Below are 20,177 nucleotides of genomic sequence, written 5' to 3'. Positions count from 1 at the left end.
GGCTCCGGACCCATCCAAGATAGAGACAACCGCAGGTTCCACAGTTGAAGCATCTCGCGGCATAGCTCAGTAGAGGCCTGTGAATCAGAAGTAGCAGGTATCCGGGGCTGCGAAAGCACCTCACTGAGTACTGGCGAACTGGTGACTGGCTTAGAAGTGTCGTCGGCAGCTTTGGACCTAGGCGGCCTGTCTCCGTCTTTATCTTTGCGTTTTTTTCAGAATCACGGTAGTCAGATGGCTAACCGATGACATTTCAGGATAATTAAACCAAGAACCGAAATATTTAGAGGCGAAAATATACCGATGATGGATAGTGCGCTGATTAAATAAAGCACAAAACCAACAGCGAGGTACTTCGTGGTCAGGGCCTAGGCAAGGAATACAGTACGAATGAAAATCGTTATGAGGTATTTGCTTTCCACAAGTAATGCAATTAACTTTTACTGACATCGGTAAGGAGCACGAAAAAGTTTCCCCAATGGGGTACTTAGCTTTAGTTGAAGACTTTGGTTCTGAAAATCGAAAACGAAAATTTCAGGAGTCGGCCGACCGGCACTTGCGAACTGCTTCTGCTTCGGGTACCGCATGGCAAGAAAGACTGATGTAATGGTGTCGGGCAGCATGTTTTACACCCCTGACGACCTGACATCATGGAAGAAGGGGCAGCAACTGACAGGACTCGAGACTTTGTTAATCAGGCCAGCTGAGGGCTACCTGCAAGCAGATAACCCAAATGTAATGACTGCAACAGTGAAACACGAAGAACATCTGAACTGACCTCTGGGTCCAACTTCATGGAGTACACAACTGGAAGTTTGCCTAGTTGGTCTTTGAATAGATCAGCATAGGTAGAAAAAAAGTGCTGGGCAAAATTAGAATAGTGGTCTCAAGCTAACATAATGGACTTCCTTATTAACTCAGTCCCTCCAGTACAGCTCTTGAGTGTTCACCTTTAACTCCTAGTGACGAAGCGTAGGTATCTTCTGCAAGATTCCCTGATAGTGATGTGCAGGTATTCTTCTTTTAAATCTAGTGTTGCCAACCATGCATCCTTGCCTAGCATAGGAAGCAGCTGGTGAGTCAGCATCTTGAATTTTGGAATGTCGAGAAAGGTGTTTAGAGAGTAGACAGGTCCAGAATTGGACGCCATGATTTGTCTTTTCTGGGTACCAGGGAAAGCCTTGAATAGAAAACCTTGTCCCTTTTCCTCTTCTGGTACCGGTTGAATAGTCCCCATGTTTAGGAGGGAAAGTACTTGTTTTTGAGCCTCTGCCCACTGATTTTGGGGCAGGTCTGGCCACCCGTTTGGTGGTGGCAACGTGCTGAAATTAAATCTGTATCCCTGGGACACTATATTTAAAAACCCATTTGTCCTGGGTAATGAGTTCCCATTTTTTTGCATGAAAAGCAATCTTTCCCCCCAAAGGGGCAGATAAAAGGTAAGTGCCTGGTAATTTTAAAGGAAAGTCATTGAGACTGTTTACCATAGGGAGGTGTCTTATTTCCAGATTTGGAAGTGGATTAAATGATGAAGGTATATATATAGAACCATAAAAATAATAATAATACATAAATACACTATATGTGCATACATGAGATGTCAATATTTTACCCACATACAATAAATCCAACCAGTAAGGACACACTTCCCTACTGTAAAGTATATGGTTGTTAACTAAAACAACTAACCTATATTATTACTCATAATAAACGTGGTATGATATACAAATATGCATGTCCAATCAATAACAAAAATATTGAATCGTATTAGAAAATGAAACGATACTATACCTGACACCAATAATGATTAATGTAAGGAATGAATAAATATCATTCTCCATAAAAGTTTAAGCGCAGTTTATGATCATAGACAGAATAATTGGTGATCGTACAAATACACAAGGGCGGCACGGTACACTGAATCACAAGGAGAAATATCGCATAATTAGTCTGGGTGCACTTCTTCCACCTGGACTACATCATCACCTATAACCACAATTTTATGGTTCTATATATACCTTCATCATTTAATCAATATTGTTCTTATTATGGGTTTAACATACACTATAATGATTTGTTTGTAATATCTTATATGTCAAAATAGTAGCCTTGGTCTCATGCATTCTGTTTTCTTATATTTTTCATGCATTATTCATGAGCATCAGTAGCATACCAGTGTGCTCATTGGTTAGCTTAAAGTATAATTTTGTATATTTAATTGTATTCTCTGTGTCTGTTTGTCCAACACTGAAGAAGGCATAATTTTGCCGAAACCGGTCTGTTATTTTTATATCAAAATAAAGTTTGTTTATTTACTATCTGTTTTTGGCTGCATGCTTGACTGCCATCTCTGCTGGCCAACTGTGTTTTTCTATGGTATTTCTCGGCCGTGCATCACCCACGTGCACAGCAATTGGTTTTAACGTAATGTCTCATCTGAAGGACAGCACACTCAGGACTGCGGCGACCCCTAATGTTGCACTGCAGTGTCAGCAATTTGAAAATTATTCCAGTCACCTGGAGTGGGAATAGATTCCACACCCTTTGGATCTTCCAGCACCAAAGGCGAGTACGGCAATCGTTAAATCACCAACACTGATCAGAAAACAATATACAAATGGAATGAGCAATAAGGCTCTTGTAAGGAAATATTACAACAGATAACATTCTGTCTTACAGTATATAACTTATAGCAGGGGTGCACATGACAGGGGCGGCCACCAGAGTGGTGCAGCGGTTAGCATTGCCGCCTCACAGCAAGAGGTTCTCCAGTTCGATCCTCGGCTGGGGTGCCTTCTGTGCGGAGTCTGCATGTCCTCCCTGTGGTTGCGTGGGTTTCCTCCGGGTGCTCCGGTTTCTTCCCACATCCAAAAGACATGCTGTAGGTGGATTGGACACTAAATTGGCCCTAGGTGTGAGTGTGTGCGTGCCTTCTGTGGAAGGTTGGGCGCCAGGCTGGCAACTCGACACCGTAAAACTCTACTGCCATTCATGAGCGGACTGGTGATTCGCTGTGGTGACCCCTAACCGGGAAAAGCCGAAAGAAGAAGAAGGGGTGCACATGACAACAGCAGTAAATACTTTGTAGGGCTATAAAAAAGCTTACGTATTACTCACTATTAAAATAGGTTTGATTAAACAAATAACCCGCATGACACACAATTCTCACCCAAGGTATTTTAAGAATGAAACATGTGAGCAAGACGATACAAAGACGTGGCGACATCATGTCTCAGAAAGGCTGTCAAACCTACAAAGTGGCTACAAGGATGGTGCTAGTTGAGAATACACTGGTGAGTGTTGAAAACACAGTGATACATAGTAAAGCAGCAACATATTTAGTATAACCAGTTCAAGTTGTGAGGTGGCCCAAGTAGAGAATGGGGCAGCCCTGAAGGAGGTGAGGATATCGGACAATACTGCCCCATTCTACCTCTTTGCACTGTAGGTTATCCATCATAAGCTTAAAGATTATATCACTCCATGAAATGTTGTATGAACTACCAGCTCATCATCTACAGCAACATCTGTTCAGTCAGGAATTTTTTTTTGCCTATTTTGGTCAGTCTGGACAATGTTCTTTCAGATTTACCTGACTCAGACACTTAAGTCTTTTGCCTCATCTCTTCCTGCCCATCGTATGGGAGGCATTAAATGCCATTATGATGCCTCTTCTAAAGCAGCAGCTACTTGGTCTTGTCCTTCATATATACTGATGGCTTAGACATCAGATCTTACCTGAGGATAGCCAAAGCACAGTGCCTGGGTTCCTCCCTGGAAAAGCAACATCTTTTTGGTTCTGCTGCTGCAGAACATTTCAAAACTTTACAAAAGAGCGAGCAGGTCATGCAAGATTTTAAACAAAATCTTCCTTACTCCTGTTCAAAAGTTCATAAAGGGCCAAAGGACATCTCACAAGGGTTTAAGAGAAGTTTCAGGACAAATCTGTGTAGAATTCCAAGGGCTCTCTTCAGCCTCTTTAGGACCATCAATCCTTAGTCCCCCTCTAGTCCCTCAAGACTCTCCTGCACCAGAGCAAGGAGATGAAGCAGAAAAACAAATGACCATATACACATACAAGTCAAGGGGGGCCCACCTCATACCAAAAGAAAAAAACACAAAAGGAAGGGGAAAGAGGGTGTATACACATACAAGTCAAGGGGGGCCCACCTCATACCAAAAGAAAAAAACACAAAAGGAAGGGGAAAGAGGGTGGGATGTAGTTCTGCAACAGTGACAACTCATATATACAGTTATGCAAGTTCTTACACAACTGTACCAAGTCCTACTTTGAATCACTTTTGCAGTTACCAACATATGGGAGACTTCCAAAGCTGTCTACAATGACAGGGAGGAAGAAGGCTGAGCCGAGTTATGGTCTAAAATTCCCTGGAAGGAAACCTAGCAAAGCTGCTTCAGTCCTAGAGAACACATTAGTTTTGTAATATACTGTTGCTGATTCAAGGATAGATCCAGAAGCCATATCCTTGAAAAAAACCCGGATGATGCTGCAGGATTAGTGGAAGGGGCCCTGGTTTGGGCCTGACGTTGACTGGTTTGCCATGGAAAGAATAACAAAGGAAATAAGAAATTCAGCTTCAAACAGTCGGCTGGGAAAGTGGGCCTAAGCTCGTCTTGGAAAGGTATATAAAGGTGGTCACATTTCCTGAGATTTTTGGTTTAAGGCATATAAAACCTGACATGCCTTTGTACATCCAAAGAATTCAATATTCTCACTCCTTTATTCTCAGCAGAGGGGAAGAAGGTAGGCAAGGTTGATGGTCTAATTCAACAAAATCTCACCTATCACCTTGGGCAGGAAGGTAGGGTCATTTCTAAGAGTCCTGTTCTTATGGAATATGAGGAATGGTGGATAAGATTTCTATTCCTATAGAAGATGAGGAATGATGGAATGGCCATCAATGCTTGTAGCTACGGTGATGACACCCTTTTAACATGAGCAAAACCCATCTGCAAAAGTTTTCCAAGTACAGAATGTTGGAGACAAAGCAACAGCAAATTGAACAGGAGCTAGGAAAAGTTTAGCCAATAAAAAGTTCAGATCCGAAGATGGGAGGGGGTGGCTCTTCTTTGGGTATGGTGTCCAAGACGCCTTTCAATAATTGTTTGCCCTCAAATGAGTAGAAAGTGGTTGGTCTTGAAGCAGGAAGGTAGACATGGCTGACAGATATGTTTTGGTAGAAGGAAATGCCAGCTCTGAATACATCAACTCACTAAATACGAAACAGTATCAGCAACACCTAGTCGACAAGCGTCCCGATTCTTTCTGCTACACCATAACGAAACAGAAGCTTTCCTTGTATTCAGTGTTCTAATTTCCTGTAGACTCAAGCACATCCTCAGTAAGGTGGTACCTAAATGGAACTACAATTGTATCATCCAAAGGGTCAGGACTTGTAGTTTGCATCTTTGAGTGAACGAGACAGTGTTCGTCCTGTGTGAGCAGGTCCATCCTGCGAGTTAACTTGTCATGACTGGCACTGGCCAAATGAAAAAGGGGGAATCAATGCTGTCTTGGTCAAAAGGGAGTCGTCAGCAGGATTTTGGGCTTGTCCTAGATTTTGGTAATTAGAGGAAGAGGAAGGTACAAATAACGGAACCTTCCACCTCCAAGAAACAGACGAGGCGTCTGTCGTCCATGCACACAATAATGGAACCTTCCACATCCAAGAAACAGACGAGGCGTCTGTCTTCCATGCACACAGGCATGACATGTTGGAACAGAACAATCTGAGCAGTCTGTTGTGCGTGGAGGCAAACATATCTATCTGGGGAGTTTCACTGATGGACAGCATCCAGAAAAACCTCTCTGTTCAGCATCCATTTATGAAGGTCTGCCCTGGATCTGCTCAAAGATCTGATACGGTGTGTGTTTTTTTTTCTGATGGGATATACACACCCTGAAGAAAATTTGTGTGTTAAAATGCAGTGTCCCATGCAAACAAGGAAGACCTGCAGAGGCAGTTAAGACCTGATGCCGCTTGCTTCTGTTCATATTCCACATCACTGTGATGTTGTCTGTCTAAATCCAAGCAGGATCTGGTGTTCAGAGGTAGTGTGAGGATTGAACAGCTAGGGTAAAAATGTTGTCTGTCTAAATCCAAAGAGGACCTGGTGTTCAGAGGTAGTGCGAGGATTGAACAGCTAGGTAAAAATGTTGTGTGTCTAAATCCAGAGAGGACCTGGTGTTCAGAGGTATTGCGAGGATTGAACAGCTAGGGTAAAAATGTTGTGTGTCTAAATCCAAAGAGGACCTGGTGTTCAGAGGTAGTGCGAGGATTGAACAGCTAGGGTAAAAATGTTGTGTCTAAATCCAAAGAGGACCTGGTGTTCAGAGGTATTGCGAGGATTGAACAGCTAGGGTAAAAATGTTGTGTCTAAATCCAAAGAGGACCTGGTGTTCAGAGGTAGTGCGAGGATTGAACAGCCAGGGTAAAAATGTTGTGTGTCTAAATCCAGAGAGGACCTGGTGTTCAGAGGTAGTGTGAGGATTGAACAGCTAGGGTAAAAATGTTGTCTGTCTAAATCCAAAGAGGACCTGGTGTTCAGACATAGTGCGAGGATTGAACAGCTAGGGTAAAAATGTTGTGTGTCTAAATCCAAAGAGGACCTGGTGTTCAGAGGTAGTGCGAGGATTGAACAGCTAGGGTAAAAATGTTGTGTGTCTAAATCCAAAGAGGACCTGGTGTTCAGAGTAGTGCGAGGATTGAACCACTAGGGGTGAGGGTCTTCATTTCCTTTTCATTAATGTGACTCTCCCTCTTTGAAAGACCAAATTCCCTGGACTCTGATGAACTTGGAGCAGGCACCCCACACTAGATATGAAAAAAATCTGTGAGAAGTCCTGGGTAAGGGAAAGAGACCAGAAAGAGCACTCCTGGGATGAGTGAAATCTGGGTGATCCACCAAAGATTCCTTCCTGAAGGGCAAGACAGGCATGGGAAGTTTAATGGATAGCAGTGCAGAGTCCAAATGGATGTGAGGTACCACTGTATCCTCATGTGGACTATGGCATAAGGCACCATCGAAATCATTTGTGCCATGTACCGAAGGGGTCTCAGTTTCTTTCTCAGTGAGGTCACGTGGAAGGGTAGAAGAGCTGGAGAGTATTCCGAAAGGAATTTAACTGGTCTGGAAGAAGGAATGTGGTCACTGACACAGTGCTGAGTCTACATTCCAGGAAAATCGGATCCTGTGATGGGCTTAAACAAGACTTTGAGGTTCAAAGTGAACCTCAGATTGTGCAGAAGATTCATTACAAAATCCAAGTACCTTAATAAAAACTTTTTGGAAGGGGTCTGAAGCAGAAAATTGTCCAAATAAGGACAAAATTGAATTTTTCGAAGTCAAAGGGCAATGACAGGTGCAAGGCACTTTGTGTTTACCTGTGTGGGAAGCTGAAAACAGAAAACTAAAGTGATATAAGACACAGATCTTTAAGAATTTCCTGCATTCTGGATGAAAATGAATGTGAAGGCAAGTGTCCTTTAAATCCAATGTTACCAAAAAAGGTTAGAGGAAGGATTGTTGCAATGTCAACATGAAACTGAGCATTTTGAAGTAGGTGCTGAGAGAGGAAAGTTTCACACTAGATCTTCAATTGCCCTTCTTTCTGAAAACAGAAATTCTGGAATAAAAACCTCTTCCTAAGATGAGGAAGCACAAATTCTATTGTCCCCCAGTAAAAAGGTCTTGAAAGGAGGGAGAAAGAGCTGAATCTGGTTTTGAGGATGCTGGGGGAAACAAAGTGGAAGACCTTCTTAAAATCTTGCACAACCTTTCATTCCTCTTGTAAAGTCTAAAATGTTCTGCAGCTGCAAAACCAAAAAGCTGTTTCTTATCCAGAGAGGAGTCCAGAAGTGTAGCTCTGACATCCTCAGGTAAGGCCTGAAGTCCAAACTACAATTACTAATGGACATACCTAGTGGCAGCTGCTGCAGAACAAGCATCAGCAGCACCATAACTGCATTTAATGCCTATAGCAACATGAGAAGCGGAGGTAAGAAGAGACTAGGCAGAAGATTTAGTATCAGAGACAGGTAAATCTAAATGAACAGTGTCCAGATTTCCCAAAGTATTCAAAAGATATCTGATCATATGAGTTTGGTAACTGACAGCCCAAAAGGACAGCGGCTCTCTGAGGTGGACACCTTCTGACCATACCTGTTAATAGTTATGCTACTTTTTTTATCAGTTAACAAAACAAACAAGGGAAGCAGTTAACAGGCTTTTCAGTGGAAACGGAGAGTGGCTTTGGCCTTGGGCCTAGGGTCTACGACATCCTGATGCCAGTCTCACTGGAAAAAGCACCAGTGCAGGCAAAGACTGTGCTGGAATATTACTGATTGAAAAGCACTCTTCGAAAGCCAAGCCCTACTGAGAAGTCCCGGACCAGACCGACAAGCTCTAAGCAAGGGCTTGTGCAGAAGTAGAGGGACCCAACGGCATGTCAGACTGGGCTGCGAAAGCACCTTCCCTTCTCAACAATCACAAGCCTAGAGGGAGAAGCAGAAGGCGAATGGTTGTCATCGGAGGGCCTAAAGCTTTTTTCTCTTCTCTTTTTCTTCTTCGCGCCTAGCCTGCTCAACTTCCAAATGACTGGCGGACGCCACTGGACGTGCCTGTGAACATTCTTGACTAAGGAATCTTGCTAATAAATCAGTCCTCTGCCTGATAGTCCCAGTTTAAAAAGTGCACATAAACAGCAACTAGGAATGTCATGGTCTGTGCCTAAACAGGTGACTCAAAGCGAGTGAAAGTCTCTGCATGGGATATGCTTACCACATCGGAGACCATTGTTTTTTTTATCTGACATGAGTCTAAAGCAAAAGCAAGGTGTTCCCCAATGGGGTACTTATCTTTCCAATGATGACTTCTCTCTGGTATGGACCGATGCACTGAAACACTGCTTTAGGCTTTGACGGCAAGAAAAGACTGAAGTCATGATGTAGGCCACCAGAGATGTACATCGGTAAGGGTGCCCTGCCAGCCTAGGGCAGTGGAAAGAGTCTCCTCTGGTAGTCGGGTCAGCCAAGGGCTTTCATAGCAGGAAATCCCACAAGTCAGGACTGCAACAGTGAAACACAAACATCAGCTGGATCTGGAAGGGATTCCTGTATAAGAATTTTTCTGAGTCTGGAACTTTATAAAAGTGTTTAATTTCTTTGGGACAAGTGGCTAAGATGGGTCTATGGTTAATCATCGAAGAAAACATTCTTCAAACAGCTTTTAACTGAATAATAACCACTGAAACGGCTTTTCATCATATAGGTATATAATTGTAAATGTATTCATCGGATAGTCTTAGATGGCCATCTGCAAAGGAATTATGCATTATAGCAGTATTCAGTGACTTCGCACCTGTGACTATTTTTATTTCTGCAAAGCAATGTATTGGGATACTTGGAAATGTGTAATTAAAAAAAAAACAAGTGTACGTTTTCAACATTGCTTATAAGGAGTAATATTTTTACTTATTCACATATACAATGGATTATTTACTTTATACAGTGTGCATTTTAGAAAGTGTGTTTTGAAACGTTATTTATACTTAGTTTTAGTTAACAGCATCAAAGGACGTTCACAATGTTAGTCAACTATAACTATTCGATGATTTGAATTACAATGCAATGTATATGTGATAAAAAGCAGTTTCCATGTTTAGTATTCAACTAAAAGCTGTTTGAAGAATGTTTTCTTTGACAATTAACCACAGACCTGGCTGAGACACAAAATTAAAAAAGTGGCAGCAGATAAAGTGTCCAGCAAAGCCTCAAAAATAGAAGGAATGGCAGAGGGTTAGGCACCCCCCCCCATTTCCAAAAAGGCATAGTGACTTTTCTGAACATTAGATAACTGGGCCCATTCCCACTGGAATGCTGCCTCACTTTTATGACAGTGTCTCCAAAGTCAGGAGACAAGGTGCCCTCATAATCAATGGCATAATCCACTGGGAAATGAATTCGGAGGAAAAAACAAGGAATTAAGTCTGACTCCTCGTCTCTCTGTCTCTAGAGAGTAGGAAGAGCAAAAGCAAAAAAACGAGGAGTCTTTAAAGATATAATGGCTTTAAAATACCCCATGTACACCACTGCCATTCCCTCTAAGCCCTGGAATACCTCAGTCAAGGAACAGAGAACTACTTTCCTAAACAAGATCCAAGATATGCTCTAACATCCCTCCAAAATAATAAACCAAGGATCCCCCTTCTCACCAGCAATGGATGACTGGTCAGACATGACATAAGAGAAAGTTGCACTATATTGGCCTCAGACAGGGTAGCGATACAGGAAGCAACTAGAGAAACTGGACAGTCTGAAAACTCCTTATGAGACACAATTGAGACCATCACAGTCCGTCTGGACAAGAGAAATCTTTAGCTTTGTTTTTCAGGCTCCTTTTTTATCAGTGGAATGTCTGAATGAAAAAGACTGAGGACATTTTACCTTTTGCAGGCCATTTAAGTCTTAGACTTTCAAGGTAAATTTTTTTTAAGACTGATGGAGACGTAGGGCCTTGGGAACAAATGACTGACTGACAGAACGGTCTCTATAGCTGTGATCACCTCCCATGTATAATAAAAAAAAAAAAAACAAGCCAGCTTATATGTTGGTCTCTGTGTGTAATTTACCTGCCACAATTACATCCCCCCCTTAATGACATGTACAAAAAAAATTCTATTACTAAATATAAGATAAGAGGAAGGGTCCTCCGTGGGGATACTTACCTGCACAACAGCAGAGGAAGAGGCAAGAATCATACACCTGACAGACAAAAGTTGAAACCATAGTTCAGTGTTCAGAATGGCATTAGGAAAGGTCTTAGATAATTTACATTTGTACATCCCTTATGTACCTATTAGCACCTTCAGCCTGAGGTCATATGTTGGATGTACAGCATGGAAGGAACGTTCCCAGGCTTTGTTATGTTGGCTAGTCATATGGTTATCCTTGGCAGGATACTCAGTTATTAATACTGTAAAAGTGATCCAAGGAAGGGCAGCTATCCGATCATTTACAACAACATCTGCTCGTTCAGGGGCTTGCACCATAATTACTTCAGACTACATGCCTTGAAACACAAATTCCTGGTGCAAAGGGATAAAGTCCTTACTTAATCCAAATAAATAACCCTTGTTTGATTAGCTGCATAGGCTATAGAGGGGCCACAGGGACAGGATGGCAGGATGTCACCTTTGCTCACTGTAATGGAGGGCACCAGCCTAAAGGTTTGCTGCAATATGCAGCATACGGACCTGGCGAGCACTGCAGTGCACGAGCGGTGAGCGTTTCAGTCAGGAGGTTCGACATGCACCTCCTGAGGTCAGCAACAACAGAGCTGCTAAGGCTACCAAAATGAAACAGGAGTTGGACACTGTCCCCAGTATGTACCATGACACTGCACCACAGTCGTCGGTTTCTCCAGCCGCCCTGAACTAGGGCTGGGCTGAGTCTGGAGTAATCTAAGGCTGGTCCAGTAGAGTCAGTGAATGAGAAGAGGAGCTGGGAGCAGCTGAAGGTCAGCACCAGGACAAGAATACACGTGACTGGCAAAAACTGTTCTTAGCTAACAGCCAGGGTAGACAAACCCTTGTAATGGGTGTCCTCATGGCTACAGTTACTCAGCATATGCAATGCATACAAATATATAAAGAATGCATTTTTGCAGGGGGGGGGTAAGTGTTCTGTACCCCAAAGTTGGAGACGTTAGCCCACCTTTGCTTTATTAACCTCACAGTACAGCTGCTGCACCATGAAGAATGGAAAGAGCAAAAAGCTGCCTTAGTCTTTCTTCAGGAGTCTGCAAACCCAGAAAGTACAGTTTTGTACCTATCATAAATGTAGATGTTCGAAGATCCACATTGCTGCAGTCATAACTTATGGGTAGTCCGCTGTCCTCGGTCGGCCCGAATACCAAAGTATTAGGCTGACGTCGGTCATGGGCGCTCAGATCTGACATCAGAGCGTCAGGGTATGAAAGCGTATGACCGACGTCATATCCTCAGTCTTTTCTTGCCCCAGATGTCAGAAGGCCCTAAAAAGAAAGGCCACAGCCAAAAACAGAATACTTCCCAAAAAGCATGTACAACAAACAGCTACCACCCAAACCACACAACCATTCCCAACTACAGAGGGGAAGGAGGGAGGGTAAATTGGACTGCAGCAATGTGGATCTTCGAACATCTACATTTATGGTAGGTACAAAACTGTACTATGTTCTTCATCTCACATTGCTGCAGTCATAACTTATGGGTAGAATCCCAAAGCAGAGGTAAAGGGAGGCTGGCAGAATCATAAAGCATTGGGAGCTGCCAAAATGCCCTGTAAGATTGCAGTGGCAAATCCAGCCCTAGATTTGGAATAAAGGGGAAGATGGTAATGTTTGGAAAAAGTGTGTACAGAACTCCAAGTAGCTGCTTCCAAAATATCTTTAGTAGCTACTCCCCTTAAAAAAGCAGTAGAAGTGGCAGTAGCCCTAGTGGAGTGAGGTCTGATTCCAGCCGGAATCTCCTTACCATGATGAGAACAAAAAGCAATACAATGGCCAATCCACTTAGAAATGGTTTGTTTTGAAACAGGTTTCCCCTGAGAGCCCAAAGCAAAAGAAACAAATAACTGTTGAGACTGTCTGAACCCTTTAGTCCTGCTCAAATAATAACGCAACTGCCTGTGAATATCCAAAGTGTGCAAAATTTTCTCTCCTTTATTTTGGGGATCTGCATAAAAAGTAGGCAAATGAATTGATTGGTTCAAGGCCACATTTGAAACCACTTTAGGCATAAAAGTAGGGTTAGTACGCAGAAATACCCTATCCTTATGAAAAATTAGGAAGGGTTCAACTGCCATAAGAGCCTGTAATTCAGAAACCCTTCTAGCAGACGTAATGGCCAACAACAAAGCAGTCTTCCAAGACAAAAACTTCAACTCAGACGTAGCTGCAGGTTCAAAAGGAGGTAAAGTGAGTTTTTCCAACACAAAATTGAGATCCCAGACAGGAGTAGGAGCTCTACGTGGGGGTCTTATGTTCTTTGCCCCTCTAAGAAATTGCTTAAACAAAGGATGAGAGAATAATGGTGGGTCACAGTCATAGTGAGCAGAAATGGCTGCAGCATGAACTTTTATAGAGGAGAAAGACAAACCCTTGTCTAATAATTCTGTAAGATATTGAAGAAAAACACTTAAATCAGGCTTGGAAACATCAAAGCTCTTTGTTTTGCTCCAAATTAAAAATCTCCTCCATTTATCAGCATAAACTTTCCTTGTACTAGGCCTTCTGGCCTCCAAAATAACATTCAAAACTTGTTGTGGAAGCTGCGACCCTCCAGGATCTAGAACAGAATATGCCAGGCTGTTAGATGCAGGGACTGAATCCTGACATTGAGGAAATGATTGCCCTCCTGAGACAAAAGGTGCGGAATCGAAGGCAAAGGCCATGGAGGCTCCCGTACTAAACTCCTCAGCAGAGGGTACCAGTGCTGTCGAGGCCAATCTGGAGCTATTAGAATCATGGAGGGCTTGTCTTGTCTGACCTTCAAGAGTACCTTGGGGAGGAGAGGCAGAGGCGGAAAGGCATAGGCGTGAAGATTGCTCCAACTGAATGATAGAGCATCCACTTTCCAAGCTGTGGGATGAAACATTGTGCAAAACTTTGGCAACTGGAAATTTAGTGGAGAAGCGAACAGATCTATGTCTGGAGTCCCCATATCACTGTCAATTTTGAAATACATGAGGATCCAATTTCCACTCGTGGGGATCCACTATCTGTCTGCTCAAAACATCTGCTAAGGAGTTCTGTGCTCCTGGTAGAAACCTTGCCTGAAGATTGAGGTGTAAACTGAGAGCAGTCTCCCACAAAATCATTGCTTGCCTGCAAAGAGGGTACGAATGGGTTCACCCTTGCTTGTTGATGTACCACATGACAGTTGTGTTGTCTGTTTGAATCAACACTTGCCCTGGGTGAAGTAAATCCTTGAAAGCCATCAATGCAAATTGGACTGCTAACATCTCCTTCAAGTTGATATGTAAATGTTGAAGTCTGGCAGGCCACGTGTCTTGAACCCATTTTCCATTGAGGTGTGCTCCCCAAGCCTTGTCCGAGGCATCTGTCGTTAGAATCTGACTCGCCTTTGGTCGGGTCACAGAGAGTCCCTTGTTTAGGTGACATTCCTGAGCCCACCACAAAAATTCTTTCTGAATGCAAGGTATTATCTGAATGACAGTGTCCAGATCTTGGCAGTGTTGTGTCCATACATTTTTGAGATACCATTGTAGCTTCCTCATATGCAGTTTGGCATTGGGAAGCACCAGAATACAAGATGCCATGAACCCCAAGGCTTGAAGGACTGTCCTTGCAGTCAGTCTGGACCGTAGAGACAATTGATGGAAGTAAAGAGTTAGGTTCTTTTGCTTGTCCGGGGTCAAAAAGGCCATCTGGGAAGCTGTATTCAGTCTCACACCCAGAAAGCACATTTCCTGAGAGGGTACTAGACTGGACTTTGTTTCGTTCACAGAATACCCTAGGCACCTTAACACTGCCATCACATACTGTAGATGATGAAGGAGTTCGTACTTGTCTTGAGCAAGAATCAGGCAATCGTCCAAATAAGGATAACTTTGTATCCCTCTTAACCTTAAGAAGGCTATCACTGGAGCCAGAACCTTTGTGAACACCCTGGGCGCAGTAGATAAGCCAAAGGGCAATGCAGAGAACTGATAATGTAAAGTCCCAGCCCGAAAACGCAGGTATCTCCTGCAACTGGGCCTGATAGGAACATGAAGGTAAGCCTCTTTGAGATCCAGAGTTACCATCCAGTGATCTTTGCCCAACAGAGGTAGAAGTTGTTGCAACGTCAACATTTTGAATTTTGGAATGTCCAGGTATGTGTTGAGGATAGATAAATCCAAAATCGGCCTCCAAGTGTTTCCTTTCTTTGGTACTAGAAACAGGCGAGAATAAAATCCTAGGCCCACTTCTGACAGAGGAACCTGCTGTATAGCCCCCATTTGAAGAAGTAAAGAAATCTGCTTGTGAGCCTCTACCCTTTGCTGAGGAGGAACGACTGGCATGCCTTTGAAAGGAGGCAATGTATGGAAATAAAACTTGTAGCCTCGGTCTATAATGTCCAACACCCATTTGTCCTGGGTGACTAATAGCCAGTTTTGCTTGAAGAGTGCCAACTTTCCTCCCAAAGGAGCTGCCAGACAGGAAGAATCTGGCAGCTGAAGATGCAGGTCATTGGGCCTGTTTACGAAAGGACTGGCCCCTGCCCTCACCTGTAGATTGTGCAGGTGAACTCCATGTTCTAGACCTGAAAGAACTCTGAGCTCTGCCCCTACCACGTCTAGATCTACCCCTAGACTGAAAATCAGAAGAAGGATAAGCCCATCCCTTAGTAGGCCAATTCCTGCTAAACTTAGGAGGCTGCACCTGCAAAAAATCTTTAACAGTCTGCATAGACTTAGCATTGTCTTCCATTTTCTTCAAGACAGACTCCACAGGAGAACCAAACAAAACTTCAGACTGTAAAGGAGCATCCAAAATTCTAGTTTTAACATGCTCTGACAAATTCTGATCCTTAAGCCAGGCGTGCCTGCGAATAACTGAACCAGTGGCAGCCACCCTGGAAGAAGCCTGTAAAGCATCGAAACCACACTGCAAAGAATGCTTACCCACCTGTTCAGAGGCATGTACCAAATCCTGTAATTCCTTACACTCTATGCCCTCTGCCAAACCATCCACTTTAGATTTTAGCTGAGTAAGGAGAAAATTCTGGTACTTCAACATATGAAACTGGCAATTCAAAGCCCTCATTGCTAAAGTGGAAGAGGTATACACTTTCTTACCCCATCTATCCAAAGCTCTAGCATCTTTATCCATAGGAACTGGAGTCTTTACAACAGAAGCCCTGACACCCTTAGGTCCCTGGCTAATAGTTTCTGGGTCAGCCCTTGGACTCTTATACAGATATTTATGAGCCTCAGGCACTCTGTAATACCTGTCTGGCTTAACTGGCGCAGGAGGCAAAGAATCTGGATTAAGGGAAGCCTCGGAGAAAACGTCTTGAACAACATCCAAAACAGGAGGTATAGCCAAGGGCCTATGCTGTGGTAAAAACAAAAATTCCCTAAGCCTCTTTCGGGAATCTGAGAAATCCTGACCTTCCCATTTAAAATGCTCCCTCATAGAATGCAGGGTTTCTGAAAAAGAAAAATCCTCTGGAGGAGAAGCAGGAGGAGTGGAATCCTCTGCATCTGAATCAGAAAAAGGAGGAAAATCCTGTATGTCTTCAGCCGAAGACTCTGAGTAATCTGAAGCCTGCTCCAAACTTTCCACCTCTGGCTCCACCCTAGGTCTCTTATCAGGAGGGGGCATAGAACCTCTGATTAAAGAAATTAAATCTTCTGCCATTTTAAGCATGTGTTTTTTAGGCACAGAACCTGCAGAACTAGGACTGACACCCGTGGAAGGCAAACCAGGCCTGCCTTTGGAAGGAGCCTTAGAAATAGAGGGAGAAGGCCTAACCACCTTAGGGCAAGGAAGGGAGAACAGCAACCTGAGAGGCCCCCTCAGCCTGACCTAACTCCTGAGAGGCCACATCTTGCAAAATTAAAGCATCCCCCTGAGACTCAACTGAAACCTCGGCTGGATCCACAGATTCCACCGTAGCTTCTAAAGAACCGGCGTCCGAGCGGCGACTCATCCTGCCTGGACTTTAAAGTTTTTCTTTGCGCTTCTTGGCGGTGGCGCGTCTGAGGATCCGGCGGCATATTATAATTACACCGCTTACGAAGACAAGCCTAGCGCAATCTAACCTCGTTTAATGGTGCGCTTATTAAACCTAGCACAAACGACACCCGACTACGTCGTGCTCAGGTCCCAAACAAGGAATACAAAGAGAGTGGTAATCCCTATGCGGTATCTGTTTCCCACAAGAAATACAATTATTCACTTTTTCTGACATCCGGAATTAACTGAGGCAAGAAAAACAAAAATATTCCCCAACGGGGTACTTAGCCCAACTTGGTTTCGGTCTGAAACTCAGAATACGAAAATTTCAGAACGCTGAACGGCACTTGCAAACGCTGCTTCTGCATCGGACCATGCGGCAAAAAAGACTGAGGATATGACGTTGGTCATGCGCTTTAATACCCTGACGCTCTGATGTCAGATCTGAGTGCCCATGACCGACGTCAGCCTAATACTTTGGTATTCGGGCCGACCGAGGACAGTGGACTACCCATAAGTTATGACTGCAGCAATGTGAGATGAAGAACATCAAACAGTTTACATGTGGGCAGACACAAATAATCCCAATGTATAGCATGGTGACGACAAAGGAGAGAGTAAAAAGCTGCCTTAGTCTTTCTTCCGGAGTCTGCAAACCCAGAACATATCAAACAGCTTACATGTGGGCAGACACAAATAATCAAACTGTATAGCATGGTGACAACAAAGGTGAGAGTAAAAAGCTGCCTTAGTCTTTCATCAGGAGTCTGCAAACCCAGAACATATCAAACAGCTTACATGTGGGCAGACACAAATAATCTCAATGTATAGCATGGTGACAACAAAGGAGAGAGTAAAAAGCTGCCTTAGTCTTTCTTCAGGAGTCTGCAAACCCAGAACATAAACAGTTTACATGTGGGCAGACACAAATAATCAAACTGTATAGCATGGTGACAACAAAGGTGAGAGTAAAAAGCTGCCTTAGCCTTTCTTCAGGAGTCTGCAAACCCAGAACATAAACAGTTTACATGTGGGCAGACACAAATAATCCCAATGTATAGCATGGTGACAACAAAAGAGAGAGTAAAAAGCTGCCTTAGTCTTTCTTTCAGAGTCTGCAAACCCAGAACATATCAAACAGCTTGCATGTGGGCAGACACAAATAATCCCAATGTATAGCATGGTGACAACAAATTGAGTAGTAACTATCTTGAGTTGTGACGTTCAAGCAAATGCAATACGACCAACCAGGTATCAAGCCTGTTCAATGTACACTATCAAGTTTGAAAGCAAGAGTAACCCAAATACTGCTTGAATATAGGAACAAGAAGTGAACAATTTCTTGAAGTAACAGACCTATAATCAGAGTTTCCATTAATTTACAGAGTACACGTTAAACCAATAGATAGGAGTTATACAGATCTAATGAAGCCATCAGCATTGCTGAATAATGCACCCAGAAGTACTGCAGGATTTTCTCACAGATGGAGGATTCTTCAGCCGATCACCTGCTGAACTTTGTTCATGGTCTTGCATAGCTTCATAACACAGGCCGCGTTCGGGCTCGCTGTTTAAAATGCAGTATTTTCTTTACGTAAACAAATCTATACACCTTCTCCCACAGCTGAACTCCCCCAAACGCCATGCATCACAAACTTCTCCAATAAATAACAACTCAGTAACAATTATCACAAAGTACCTGGCAAAAACTTCAAGGCCTGAAGCATCTGGCGCTCAGGAGAGAAGTCGACCATCAGATGACTCATGTTGTCACTTACTTTAGCCTTGAGGGACAACCGGAAGGCCGGAGCCATTGTCACACTGCAAATAGAAGTAAAATATGATGGAGAATGTCACACTTATCCCCAATTAAAGGAACAGCCATCTGTTACAATTTAACAATCACAAAGTACACAAAGTTTAGAAATGTGGGTGGAAAAGGAAAGTACAGTTGTGTACACTTACCATAAATGTAGATGTTTGAGTGTATTTACTGTTGCAGTCATCACATTTGGGTTATCCCTGCCAGAGTAGCCCTCGGCTGGCCTGAATACCAGAGGCTTAGTATTTCTGCGTTGGTTGCTACTGCTTCAGGACTGACGTCAGGTCGCCAGCAGTATAAAGTAAGGCAGTCATCACCATTACATCAGTTTTTCTTGCCATAACCTGTCAGGAGCCCCCAAGTGGGAGCCAGGTTCTGGTGGAAGAACCTCACCAGCAGAAAGTAAATACCAATATGTCCCTTGTAAGGAAAGAGAAGAAAGAAGTGGGGGGTGGAGGGAGGGAAAAGTACAGTTTTGTACCTACCATAAATGTAGATGTTCGAGTGCTAATACAGCTGCAGTAATCACAGATGGGTTTTCTGCCGTCAGGCGGGTCCTCGGTCGGCCAAATTCCAAAGTCTAGGTCCGGCGTCGGTTGCTGTCGCTTTCTTTCCTGACGTTAGTGAGGCAGGGGTATATAAGACACAGCCGACGCCATTTTCTTCAGTCTTTCTTGCCCCAGATGTCAGGTGCCCCCAGTAGGAAGGCAATACACAAGTTATACTTATATACATGCAATGCAATATAATCAAAAAACAGTAGTTGCAAGCAAATATACCATAGAAGGATAACCCAATCAGGTTGTATGAAGAGTGGTTAAGCCCTAGGCCTTTACCAAGAGGGGAAGGAGGAAGGGAAAACTGTACTGCAGCTGTATTAGCACTCGAACATCTACATTTATGGTAGGTACAAAACTGTACTATGTTCATCGTGCATACAGCTGCAGTAATCACAGATGGGTAGAATCCCAAAGCTACGCACAGGGTGGTAGGCACTAGGTGGAACTGGGATGAGCCAGAATGCCCTGCAACACAGCAGTGGCAAAGCCTGCTCTAGTTTTGGAATATAAAGGCAGGTGGTATTGTTTTGTGAAGGTATGCACAGAACTCCAAGTGGCTGCCTCCAAGATATCTTTGGTAGGAACTCCTCTGAGGAAGGCTGTAGAGGTAGCTGTGGCCCTGGTGGAGTGGGATCTGATGCCTGTAGGGACAGATTTTCCATGATAGGAGTAACAAAACCGTATGCAGTGGCCTATCCATTTTGAAATTGTCTGTTTGGTAACTGGCTTCCCTTGAGCTCCTACAGCATAGGACACAAAAAGTTGTTCTGATTTCTTGAAAGGCTTTGTTCTGTCCAAATAATAATGTAGCTGTCTATGGATGTCTAAGGAATGTAACAGCCTTTCCCCTTTGTTTTGAGGATTGGGGTAAAAGGTAGGTAAGTGTATGGCTTGATTTAAAGCTACCCTGGATACCACTTTAGGCATAAATGACGGGTTGGTTCGAAGGGAAACCCTGTCCTGATGGAAGATGAGAAAGGGCTGCACAGCCATGAGGGCTTGTAGTTCCGAAACCCTACGAGCTGAGGTAATGGCCAGAAGGAAAGCTG

At 43.5% G+C, this 20,177-nt stretch overlaps 1 protein-coding gene across 1 annotated transcript in view; it reads right to left on the bottom strand.

The window, feature by feature from the left end:
- The window catches only part of FSD1 (fibronectin type III and SPRY domain containing 1), a 1,307,274-nt gene extending 1,288,711 nt beyond the window's left edge, over nucleotides 1–18,563 (bottom strand). Inside the window, exon 1 of the mRNA XM_044090582.1 lies at nucleotides 18,446–18,563. Within this exon, the coding sequence (XP_043946517.1) occupies nucleotides 18,446–18,560 (115 nt within the window). The 5' untranslated portion in view covers nucleotides 18,561–18,563. The remainder of the gene's footprint in view (nucleotides 1–18,445) is intronic.
- Between the last annotated feature and the right edge of the window lie 1,614 nt (nucleotides 18,564–20,177).

This window comes from Protopterus annectens, chromosome 13.part0 (assembly GCF_019279795.1).
Source record: "Protopterus annectens isolate FY-2018-M chromosome 13.part0, PAN1.0, whole genome shotgun sequence".
Taxonomy (NCBI): domain Eukaryota; kingdom Metazoa; phylum Chordata; order Ceratodontiformes; family Protopteridae; genus Protopterus; species Protopterus annectens.
The sequence above is the reverse complement of the archived record's forward strand: the minus strand, read 5'-3'. Positions and strand labels throughout refer to the sequence as shown.